The sequence below is a fragment of the Anticarsia gemmatalis genome, chromosome 29, assembly GCF_050436995.1.
Source record: "Anticarsia gemmatalis isolate Benzon Research Colony breed Stoneville strain chromosome 29, ilAntGemm2 primary, whole genome shotgun sequence".
NCBI lineage: Eukaryota > Metazoa > Arthropoda > Insecta > Lepidoptera > Erebidae > Anticarsia > Anticarsia gemmatalis.
Genome location: NC_134773.1, coordinates 1,144,361 through 1,157,936, shown reverse-complemented (window position 1 = coordinate 1,157,936; position 13,576 = coordinate 1,144,361). Strand labels below are relative to the sequence as shown.

General features: G+C 37.4%; 1 protein-coding gene across 2 annotated transcripts in view; it reads left to right on the top strand.

Annotated features, from left to right (window-relative positions):
• Positions 1–5,849: 5,849 nt before the first annotated feature.
• LOC142985254 (uncharacterized) overlaps positions 5,850–13,576 on the top strand; it is a 28,830-nt gene continuing 21,103 nt past the window's right edge. For both annotated transcript variants that reach the window (XM_076133309.1, XM_076133308.1), the window contains exons 1-2: positions 5,850–6,079; positions 11,371–11,475. In XM_076133309.1, coding sequence (XP_075989424.1) covers positions 11,399–11,475 — 77 coding nt within the window. In that variant the 5' untranslated portion in view covers positions 5,850–6,079; positions 11,371–11,398. The remainder of the gene's footprint in view (positions 6,080–11,370; positions 11,476–13,576) is intronic.

The following is a 13,576-nucleotide window of genomic DNA, read 5'->3' as shown; positions in this document are numbered from 1 at the left end:
ACAGCCCTAAATTAAGTTAAAAAATATAAGCTATTTAAACTCATAACCTATGCAGGTCAATGTCCTTAAGGACAAACTTAATGTAGCTTCTCGTTGCCAGTATTCTAGTCTTTTACGAAAAAATATTTTTAAAATGAAATAGCTCTTACCATTTCATGAGTTACAATATATCCTTTAAATTTTAATATATTTAAGTATATTTAACTCTAGTTTGATTGCCTTTTATTTATATTAAACAACAAAGCCGCCATTTTTAACTACGCGTTTTACAAAACTCGGCATTTCGTGTGCAAATAAACTACGGCATGACCTCACAGAAGGCTCATTATCACATAATAGAATGCTCATTACGTGTCTTTACAAATAATTGAACGATATGGCTGGCTGGAAATGCAAGTTCTATTGTTAAATCGCTACTGGTATGAATGGAGACCGTTGGGTCCGAATATTTTTCGTGTTTTTAAATTTATACAATTTTATTTAATATCACACTTTGGTTATAGTTATACATACCTATGTACTTCATATTTTTGTGTGTTTATTACGTTAGTAAATGTAAAATCCACATAATGTCCAATTAGTGAAAGTGCTGGGCTGGGAGGAGACCCCTCCCGGAACGAGAGAGGAGTCGCAACTCACTCCACTTGATTAGCCAAGTACGGTTTGGGTATATAATATTCCTTCAAGAACCGTTGTAAATTAAGTAGGTACCTATACACATTTCAGGCATGTAGGTAGATTTCATCACGATGTTTTCCTTCACCGTTATAACAAGTGATCATTAGTTTTCATACACATCATTTGGAAAAGTACGAATTTAATTGGTTCTTATTTAAGTTAATATTGAAAATGTTAAAGTTCGTTGTCTTCTACGCATTTTGAGTTCATACCTAAATACATACATAAAAACACGCTTTCTTCCCATAGTAGTAAGCAGAGATCAGAGACATTTTGTCTATGTAAAAATAAAATAAATGCAAGACGATTTAATAAAAAAATATTTAACCTTAACACTGTTTAAGCGGTCACCTCGCCGCAATAACCAAAGGGCCGCGTGTGGTGGGTGCGAATCCCACCCGGGACAAATCTTTGTGTGATGAGCACGAGTATTTGTTCTGAGCCTGGATGTTAATGTATCTATATAAGTATGTATTTAGAAGTACATAAGTATGTTTATCAGTTATTTGGTTACAGTACAAGCTCTGCTTAGTTTTGAATCAAATGACCGTGTGTGAGTTGTCCAATGATATTTTAATTTAATATTTTTTTAAAGTCTTCGAGCTTGAGTCAACCACGCTGCTCAAATGGGAAATTTTCTCAACATTTAAATACAATAACAAATAATTTTAACATGTTATTATACTGTCATATTATTTAAAGTAATTTGACTTAATATTATCATAGCTTGTCGTTGACCGACCAACTCAAGGTCGAGCTAAAAACGTCACGTGCTTATAAAAATAAAATATATAGGTAATTCATTGTCTATGTATTTAGGGTTTTTTGTGACGTGTCACTTAGTTAGTAATCTTATCAGGCTATTAATTGTGAGTTGCTATTTAAAAACGATTTGCCCCCGGTTTCTGAGGTACATTTAGCGGTAGTTTATCTATTCAGTAGCGTTTTTATGTGTTTAAACGCTATTGAGTAGATAAACTACCGCTAAATGTACCTCAGAAACCGGGTAATGAAACTGTTTTAAAGGACTTCCCATGAAAAATTACTTTAGCGTACAAAACAAAGTGATAATTATTACTAACTCGTTTCCGCCCGCGACTTCGCCCGCTTTCCCGGGGTATAAAGTATCCTATTCGTTAATACAGGTTATAAACTATATGTGTACTTTATTTTATTAAAGCTAGACTCAAGGCTCTCAATCTCATTCCAGGAGGAAACCCTTGCCCAGCAGTGGGACGATAATTGGTTAATTTTTCTTATATAAAAAAAACACTAACCTTCACTTTTTAGTATTTTAGAATTGCAAGTTTCCCCACGATGTTTTCTTTCACCGCTAACAAAAAACAATGACTTCAAAAATGAATAAAATCTATTGTAGAAAATACAAATCTTAATTGTTAATTTCAGAAGACAATTTACATTAATATTAATTTATTCTTTATAAATATTTGCGTCGAAAATTTATTTGTTAGCAACTGTTTATCAAATGTAAACAAAGAATAAAGCCATCTTTCGGTGCTCATCGGAACTAGACGCCATGACAGTTCTGAATCGCGCTAGACCTACGTATATACTTTTTTGCTGTTTTACTTCGTTTAGTTAAAGATTAAAAGAGTGTTGACGTTATTTAAATCATTTTAGGGCAAAATAATGTCCTCCTAGCCGATAACCGGCGGTCAATTGTATTGAAACCAGCCAACTGTGCAGGACTTTGTTTATAGTGTCCAAGTGTGTGCACAATACACAGGTACACTTGTACACACGTTCCTTCACTTTCACAGTCCGGTGGGACGGATAACCGACACGACCAGTGAGAGGTCAGGCCCAGGACGAACGACAATGCGGGCTCTTTGAGACACGGAGGCCCACGACGTAAAATTTTAACTTTGGACTAGATCTGAGGAATTGTTAAAGAAAACTCAGAAAGGACTTTGAGCCTGACCCAGGATTGGAACCCCTTAACTGCGCGCAACTGAAGCTGTTATGTCCTCCAAATCCATTAAGAATTTATGCATGAACTGTAAATCGATTTAGAATCCGCAAGAAAGAGTAAAATACGTTTCAATATCTTACAAATAGGACCTAAAATCATAAAGAAACGACATACATACATAAAATTACGCCTTCTTCCCATAGAAGTAGGTAGAGACCAGACAACGTCACTTGGTACGATCCTTACAAACTTCCCTTGCTTCATTCACATACAAACATGTTGTTATACAGGACCGCCGGTTACGAGTATAGTTTATGTAAATATATATAAACAAACTACAATAAAAAGCAATGAGTAATATGTTGTTTCAAAGTCCATATAGATAAGTTATAGTTATATATATATATATAAGCATATAGCATTACTGTCGGTAATGCCATATGTCGGTGAGGCGTCCAAAGCCAGTTGCGCTCACCGGTCAGTAAACGATCTGTGGGTTAAGCAATCCCTGGCGCGGTCATTCCATAGATGGGTGACCGCATATGCTTCGGAGGGCACGTAAAAAGTCGGTCCCGGTTGTTGTCTACTAAGATAACAGTCGTTAAGCCACGTCAAAGGCCTTTCGGGCGGCTTGAACAACTTTGACACTAGGTTGACCACTAACCATACGATAAGAAAAAGAAGATTAAACATATGGCATTACCGTCGGTAAATGATTCGCTTACATTACATAGATGTAGGTGCAGTGTTTCAGCTGAGCGTCTCTGTGATACAAGTCACCGTTGTTGTTTATAACAACAGTTCACGACAAACGTACCACTTTGACACTAGGTCGACTAACCCCCGGTTTCTGAGGTACATTTAGCGGTAGTTTATCTATTCAATAGTGTCAAAACTCATACAAAAAGAAACGCTATTGTATAGATAAACTACCGTTAAATATACCACAGAAACCGGGGGTAGGTTTTTTAGTTATGTATAAGCGACCATAGCTAGTTGCGCTCACCGGTCAGTAAACGATCTGTGGGCTGAGCAACCTTTAACACAGACATTCGATAGATAGGTGACCGCTTCGTCGTATTTGAACGAGGCGTCTCCGTGTAAAAAGTCAATCCCGGTTGTTGTCAATTAAGATAACAGTCGTTAAGCCATGTCAAAGGCCTTTCGAGCTTGAACAACTTTGACACTAGGTTGAGCACTAACCATGCGATAAAAAATACTGCCAACATTTTATAATAGGCGTAATATTGCGAAAGAAATTAGGTATTTCACTTTACTTCAGAATACTGGTTAAAACCGTATTTTGAAAAACTAAAATATTGTAATTTATTTTAATATTATTTGTGTCAATGAATGAATTCATTCATAAATTAGTAAACTCTCTTTATATATAAATAATTAATTAAGACGTTGGTTTGTTATAAAACTTACTATCTTCGACCTTGTGAAAAGATTTTCCCGAGGTAATAATCCTATATATTAATCTAGGTTATAAACTATCAGTGTAGCAAATTCCTTTAAAATCCGTCCAGTAGATTTTTCGTGAGAGTCGCAAACATTCATCCATCCATCCATACTTTTGCATTATAGTATTAATTTTAATAGGACATACATGAAATCATGATGTCTTGCAATAAAAGTCAGGTGTGTAGTACTCGTAACCGGCGGTCTTGTATGACAACATGTATGGATGTGAATGAGGCAAGGGAAGTTTGTAAGGATCGTACCAAGTGACGTTCTTTGCTCTCTGCCTACTAACATGGGGAAAAGGCGTGGATTCATGTACGTATAGGACATATAAAATTATGTACTTAATGTATTTTTTACAGGTCAGTAAATGGCAATAGGCTCGCCCCCTATTACATGGGACTAACATTGTTAATGGCGAAACGTAAATGTCTTTTATACACCTATGCCTACACCTTCGGGTGTTTTTCTTATCGTATGGTTAGTGGTCAACCTAGTGTCAAAGTTGTTCAAGCCGCCGGAAGGCCTTTGACGTAGCTTAACGACTGTTATCCTTATTGTCAACAATCGGAATCGACTTTTACGTGCCCACCGAAGCACGTAGACGTCCAACTCAAATACCACTATGCGGTAACCTATCTATGGAATGACTGCGCCAAGGATTGCTTAATCCACAGATCGTTTACCGTCCGGTGAGCGCAACTGGCTATGGGCGCCTCTAAAGATCTTTCCTTCGCACCTTCGGTTATAACAGGTGTGATATTATGAAGTATACGACCCTCAAATACAAAACGATCACCCATCTATAAAATGACCGGGTTATAATTGCTTGCCTGTATAATTTACCCAGTAGCAACAATGACTAATATTGTAGTCGAATAGGCAGTTACGTAATGTCAAAGTTCTTAGTATCAAATACAGGTCAGATAAAGATGTTTATTTCAGAATTTATTGGGTTTTTTTCAGGGTAAATTCCCTATTGCAAAATGGGGTGAGTGGACGTGACTTTTATATTTATTTGTCATACAAATAGGAATTTTTCTGAAACTACGTAATTTTTAAGAATAAGAAATACTCTGCCGGCACAATTATATTACAGTCGTGATAGTATTCACAAATAAGGGTAGGCAGAGACGCCACTTGGTACGATACTTACAAACTTCCCTTGCTTCATTCACATCCATACATCTTAAAAAATATTGGTTATAAAATTATTTGTAATACCATATAACACTGGTAACCTTTATTAAAAGCAGTTTTTCTAGTTTCTACAAACACGCGATGCCTATAAGATATCTACGCGCAGATCTCCATAAAAAAACATGTCATGCGACCGGTTTCAGACTAGTTCAGTTCAAGAAATATAATCTTCTACGTCATTATGCCTTTTAAATCGCCAACGGACATATGAATCAATCGCCCATCTAGCGTTGTAAATAAAAAAATTAAGGCGAGCGGAACCGCAAGGAAAAATATGTCTATTATCAAATATTGTCAACAATGAACTACTACTTCGATCTTCACCAACTTATATTTGCCGCCAAAAAACTGTAACGCCAGTACTTTACTAAAGAAAATTCTTATTCTTCAACCGCAAATGTAAGTTTGTTTAGGAAACGTCAGATAGTGTTCAAACACAATATGGCTGTGATACTTTTGTTACACGATTTTGAACTATAATGCAACGAAATAAGAGTTAGTAATTACGTTATTGAGGTTTATTTAAATTGGTAGGTTGGATAAATTACAATGGGGATCTTAGTAACGCGGGAAGCCGCGGCGCGAATGCGCGTGCTCTGTTTATCGACGAATTAAAAAAAAAACTTTTTTGTCTCTACTTTGACTGTCAAAACATTTTTTGCGCCATTTTTTTATGTTCGTATTTTATTGTTTGTGAGTGAATTTAATATGTTTTTGTGGTGAAATGTAACATTTGAGATATTTGATGTTGAGTTTTGAATATGGCTGAACGGATTGGTGCGAATTACGCATTTTATCAAGGTAATATTAGTTAATCTTTTGTTAAAAGTGTTTAATATGACCTAACTTATCGACCATATTTGTTTACATTCAAAAGTATCATTGTTTGGTACAATAACTTTCATCAATTACTGCCCATATTTGGTAAATTGGACCTTATGACTCAGTAAATAAGGAAATTTACGCCTAAATTACATTACAGAATTTTGAATCGAAAATTAGGTCTCTAATAAATGGATTGAATTATTACAATGAAGATATATTTGCATATTTTTTTTGTTATATTTAAATTCTTACTTATTGCAGGTTCTTTATTTAAATAAAAGAAATTTTAATGTTTAATTTATTTCGCGCGTTTATTGCCATCTATTGGCAAGAGAATGCTAATAAGAAAGTCACGATTTTTATCCATATTTATTTTTTGACTCAAATATTGTCAAAATATTATGTTAATGATTTTAAGTCACACTATTAACTATAACATTACGCCTATTATTATATTTAAGTGTAGACAGAACGAATATTTTTCAACAAAAAACATTTTCTTAGCATAAAAGTTAATTACTGGGAATTTCGCAAAAGATGAATCACTTTGTTCGATTCGGGAATCGAACTAAGGACACTGTTTACGCTTTAGTGATGACTATTACTGGTAAATGATAACGATAATTAAATTCAAGTCATACTAAATCCTCACTTAATCAAATTTTGTTATAACGGTGAAGGAAAACATCGTGATGAATGACATGTCTGAAAGTTGTAGGTATAACATAGATCTTGAAGGAATACAGTCTCACTTTGACAGCGTGGTAGACTACCACACCTAGCCCATATTTATCGTATGGTTAGTGGTCAACCTAGTGTCAAAATGTGTTCCAGCCTTTGGCTTAACGACTGTTATCTTAATTGACAACAACCGGGACCGACTTTTTACTTGCCTACCGAAACACGGAGACGCTCAGTTCAAATATCACTATGCGGTCACCCATCCAAAATCCTTACTTACTTATGCCTAAATTAACATTACAGAATTTTGAAACGATCACCCATCCATGGAATAACCTGGGCATTTTACACGCCCTTCGAAGGACGGATTCGCCATGTTTAAATACTACTATGCGGTCACCCATCTATACAATGACCGCGCTTAAGATTGCTTAACTCTCAGATCGTTTACCGACCAGTGAGCGCAATTTGCTTCACCTAACTAAACCTTATGTAATTTCATGTTTCTATAATAATATCCTTTCGTTGTGTTTTAAAATAGCTCAGTTTATAACAAAACAATGAATGACTAAGTTATTTTATATATTATGATATGTAATACATAATAAATTCTAGCATGACTCAGTATATAAAACACACATGACGGCTTCTTTGGCGCAGTGGTTAAAATGATCGCCACGCCACTACTAGTACCTCGAAATATCGTGGGTTTGATTCCCACGCGGTACAGATATTTGTGCGATCCACAAATAGTTGTTTCGTGTCTGGTTGTACTTTGTGTCCGTTGTTTGTATGTGTCGGTTAAGTTGGTCCCGTAAGTCCCGGTTGTTGTCAATTAAGATAACAGTCGTTAAGCCACGCCAAAGGCGGGCTTGAACCACTTTGACATTAGGTTGACCACTAACCATACGATAAGTGTTTTTCTATCTGGGGGCACGACAGTGGCCCCGCAAGTCGAGCAAAAAAAGCGGCACGGCCGTATGTACCATTCTTTTCTCGAAGCAATTCAGGCTATTTTCGACCCCCTATAACTTCGTTGTGGATAAAACAAGAAGCCTGAATTTCGCAACAACACAACTTTTTACGGCAGAGAGACTGAGCTGCGAGACTTGAGGTTTGTTACAGGATGTTTTTGACGGCATACATTTGTCTGTTCTGGCGTTACGCGACGTATTTTCCGTCAAATATGAACCTTCCCTTAAAGATATTATTTTGTTGCAGACATACAATAATCACTAAGTTATTTCATAATGGTATCATTATTTCATGCTAGGTTTTTTCCTTTCATAGCTCACGAGAAGGTTAAATCGCTTACAGCTATAATGTACCTCTATGACGCAGTTGGTAGTATATCCGACTGATCATGAGGTTTTGGGTTCTATTCCCGGGCCGATCAAAGTAGGTACTATTGATCCTCAAACGTGACTGACTGATCTATCATCGCACAGCCCAAACCACTGGACGGATCGAGCTGAAATTTGGCATGCAGGTAGATGTTATGACGTAGACATCCACCAATAAAGGATTTTGGTCAATTCTACCTCCATGGGGATCATCACGGAGGACCAATAGGAGCAAAGTACCAGTAGAAAATTTTACAAAAACGGGGAAAATTTTGACCCATTCTCTCTTATGTGACGCAAGCGAAGTTGCACGTTTCACCTAGTATATAGATATACTAGCGGACCCTCGGATCTAAACCATTCTCAGATACCCTTGAACACACACAAAAAATTTCATCAAAATCGGTCCAGTCATTTAAGAGAAGTTCAGTGACATACACACTTACAGAAGAATTATATATATAAAGATTATATAATATACACGTGTTATCCCAAGTAACCATATATCTAGTTGTCCTATATAACGTAAACTACGGAGCAACACTCATGATCTTTGAACCAACCTACTTAGAACCAAACAATGGACGATGAAACCAAACTTCCCCGTTCCATGTAAACTATCTTTATTGATAGATAGATAGAGACAGAACATGTACACAATTTGATAAATCACGGAATCGTAACTTGACTTCCATGGCGCAGTGGTTAGTGCCCTGCCTCACTAGGACGCCATGGCGACGTCGCTGGTTACGTATCCAAGCAGTTAATATTGAAATGTATATCACCTAAATTTCAAGAGTGAAAAGGGCTCGATTTCCACACGAAACAAATATTTGTGCGATCCACAAATAGTTGTTTCAGGTCTGGTTGTACTTTGTGTCCGTTGTTTGTGTGTTTGTAAAATCAATGCGACACAAGAGCAATTCTAAGTGCGGGGCCTTTTTAAAATAAATAGTTTTTAACTTGCTCTTCAATACTCTAGCCTTTCTTCCAACTATGTTGGAGTCGGCTTCCAGTCTCACCGGATGCAGCTGAAAACCAGTATTTTACATGGAGCGACTATCTATCTGACCTCCACAACACAGTTATCTGGGATATAACAACGTGACATTTAAATACTATCTGCTTGGATACGTAGCCAGCGACACCGCCATGGCGTCCTAGTGAGGCAGGGCTCTTAAAGTCGCCATGCTACCTTCAGTGTGTTAAAGGGCTTGATTCCCACACGGAACAATTATTTGTGCGATCCACAAATAGTTGTTTTTGGTCTGGTTGTACTTTGTGTCCGTTGTTTGCATGTTTGTAAAAGTCCCCGCGACACAAAAGAGTATTTTTAAAAGAAATAGTTTTTAACTTGCCATTCAACACTCCAGCCTTTCTTCCAACTATGTTGGAGTCGGCTTCCAGTCTCACCGGATGCAGCTGAAAACCAGTATTTTACATGGAGCGACTATCTATCTGACCTCCACAACACAGTTACCTGGGTTATAACTCGGTAAGACTGGTTGTCAGACTTTCAAGCTGTATTGATTGACTGATTTTATGTATAGTTGTATAAATGTACGTATCTATGTTTGTATGTATGTTTGTATGAATGTTTGTTTGTACGTTTGTATCTCTGTTAGTATGTATATATTTGTATGTAATATATTTTTGCATTCCCCAACACATGACACATAACTAAACTCCCTATTTGATACAAACAGTGTAATTGAATCAAATCGTGTCAACGACCTCTGTATAAGGTCTTTGTGCAACACTGGACGTTTATACTGTATCTATGTCACTCACAGGTTAACAGGTTAATGATGCTTGATCAAGTCTTTACTTATAGGGATGTTTTATAATAGTCATCTTCTTATCGTATGGTTAGTGATCAACCTTAAAGGTAGTTTGTAAGGATCGTACCAAGTGATGTTCTATGGTCTTTGCCTACCAATATGGGAAGAAGATCTGATTTTTATATGTATCTATACTAATATTATAAAGCTGAAGAGTTTTGTTTGATTTTTTGTTTGTTTGTTTCAACGCGCTAATCTCCGGAACTACTGGTCCGATTTGAAAAATTGTTTCAGTGTTGTATAGTCCATTTATTGAGGAAGGCTATAGGCTATATATCATCACGCTACGACTAATAGGAGCAGAGTTACAGTGAAAAATGTTACAAAAACGGGGAAAATTTTGACCCATTCTCTCTTATGTGACGCAAGCGAAGTTGCGCGGGTCAGCTATCCTTTTATAAAATGTAATAAAAATGATATCATTGGACAACTCACACCGTCATTTGATTGCAAACTAAGCAGAACTTGTACTGCAACCAGATAACTGATAAACATAGCATATACTTCTAAATAATATAAGAACAGTGATAGCCGAGTGGTATAAGTTGACACCTCCCACGCAAGCGGTCGCAGGTTCCAACCCGAGGCAACACACCAATGACTTTTCGAAGTTATGTGTGTATTAGAAATAATTATCACATGCTCCAACGGTAAAGGAAAACATCACGAGGAAACCTTGCTTGCCTAAAATTTGTTTAAAACATTTATTGAGAGCATGCAAAGTCCCCAACCCCCACCTCATTACGGGAGGAGACCCTTGCCCAGCAGTTGGGACATTAATGGGTTAAATTTATATTTATATACTTCTAAATACATACTTAATACATGCTTATATATAGCTCACACAAATATTAGTCCCGGGTGTGATTGGAACCACACGCGGCGCTACGGTTATTGCGGCGAGGTGACCACTTTGTGGCACGAGAAATAAAATTTTTGTATCACAATGTTCGTTCCCGTACTACTCCGAAACGGCTTGACCGATTCTCATAATAGGTAGGTCAGTAGGTCTGAGAATCGGCCAACATCTATTTTTCATACCCCTAAGTGATAAGGGTTGTCCACCCATAACAATTTTTTTAAATTTATATGGCAAAACAAAGTTTGCCGGGTCAGCTAGTCTTATATGAGGTAAATTTTTAATAAAAAAATAAATAAATTTAACCTGTTACTGTCCCACTGCTGGGCAAGGGTCGCCTCCCGTAATGAGGGAGGGGTTAGGCCTTGAGTTCACTACGCTGGCCAAGTGCGGGTTGGGGACTTTGCATGCCCTCAATAAATGTATTAAACAAATTTTAGGCATGCAAGGTTTCCTCACGATGTTTTCCTTCACCGTTGGGGCATGTGATAATTATTTCTACGTAAATTCTTATTATAATTATATTTTGTTTCATTGTTACAGCGTGCCGTGGTTAAGTGGAGTGAACAAGATGGCCGCCTCTGACGTCACGATCGCACAAGATGGCTCCGGAAACGTCAAACTTCACCCGTACTTGATCACTTTAGTGTAAGTAATTACTGATTTAGTTAAATACAAGCTTTTGTCCGTGTGAAAAGATTTCCCGGGGTAAAAAGTATCGTATATGTTAATACAGGTTATAAACTATATGTGTACTATATTTTATTTAAATCTGTCCAGTAGTTTTTACGTGAAAGAGTAACAAACATAGTTACATCCACCGTTACAGACTTTCGTAGCTTCTAGTACTGTATTTTATTTAAATTTGTTCACCGGTTTTTGCGTAAAGGAGTCACAAACACACATCCATACAAAGTTACAAACTTTCGCATTTTTAATATTAGTACGATTAGTAACGTGGCTTTTCTAAATCTATACTTCTATACTAATATTATAAAGCTGAAGAGTTTGTTTGTTTGTTTGTTTGAACGCGCTAATCTCGGGAACTACTGGTCCGATGTGAAAAATGTTACAAAAACGGGGAAAATTTTGACCCATTCTCTCTTATGTGACGCAAGCGAAGTTGTCAGCTAGTAGTTAATACTTCTCCGATATGTATCACCTTACTGAATTTCATCTGAATCAGTACCGCCGTTCAAGCTTTAAAATAAGACAGGCTTGAGAGTGTACAAAACACGTAACCGCGAAAGTATATTAATTTTAACTATTTTGTCACTTTCTTTCTTCCTAAGCACTAAGCCATTATAGCAAAAATTTAGGATCATAATAGTCAATAATCTGGAGAAAAAGATACGTATTTTTAGACCTATAAAAGTCTAAAGTTACCTACTTATAAAGACACGAAATGCTTTGGCATATTTTAAAACACAATTTAGGTAAGTCGTAATTTTTCTATGAGTCGAGTTATTTAAAAGCCCTTGCAAAGGTCGTCCGTTTGACAATAAACTACAAACAAAAAAACATATTTAAGACAATATGGATGCCAAAAATATTTGGCGTTTGTCCAGAATTAGGGGTTTTCCAGTATTTGAGAAATTACATATGTACATTATCTCGTGGCTAAGTTATAAACACCGCTCGGATCGATCTCTAAAGTTAAGCTACGCTTGCCGAGGTTGGTCTGTGGATGGGTGACTATATTACACCTATTGTTTGTTTGTCGTATGGTGAGTGGTCAACCTAGTATCAAAGTTGTTCAAGCCGCCCGAGAGGCCTTTGACATAGCTTAACGACTGTTATCTAAGTAAACAACAACCGGGACCAACTTTTTACGTGCCCTCCGAAGCACGGAGACGCCCAGCTCAAATACCACCATGCGGTCACCCATCTATAGAATGACCGCGCCAAGGGTTGCTTAACCCACAGATCGTTTACCGACAGGAGAGCGCAATTGGCTGCGGGAGCCTCTCAAACTCATCAATCTGGTGTTTAGCTGTCGGACTAGTTAAATCTCTTATGCAATATTAAGTATATGTGTTTATAATAGGGCAATTTTATAAACAAATCGAAATAAACCTTGACATACTGTACATGGCCTTGTTTAGTTAAAGACCTTATAATTATTTTAGAAATAGGTGTTATAATTGTAAACAAATTAACTCATACTTGCAGCTCTACCTGTAACCTTAGGGATCCGTACCCAATGGGTAAAAACGGAACTCTAATAATAAGACTTCGCTGTCTGTCTGTCACCAGGCTATACCGTGCCTCGGAGAGCACGTAAAGCCGTCGGTCCTGCGCCTGACCTCTCACTGGTCGTGTCGGTTATCCGTCCCACCGGGCTATGAGAGTGGTGGAACAGAGAGTGTACCTGTGTATTGTGCACACACTTGGACACTATAAACAAAGTCCTACACCGTTGGCTGGTTTCAATGAAACTGGCCGCCGTTGTCGAGATCGGCCAGGACGACATTAACCGACTGCTGATGATTAGCAGGTCTTGGCTTCGATTACCCCATTACATGGGACTTACTTTACTACTACTACTAATCGTATGGTTAGTGGTCAACCTAGTGTCAAAGTAGTTCAAGCCGCCCGAAAGGCGTTTGCCGTGGCTTAACGACTGTTATCTTAATTGATAACAACCGGGACCGACTTTTTACGTGCCCTCCGAAGCACGGAGACGCCCAGTTCAAATACCACTATGCGGTCACCCATCTATGGAATGACAGCGCCAAGGTCTTGCTTA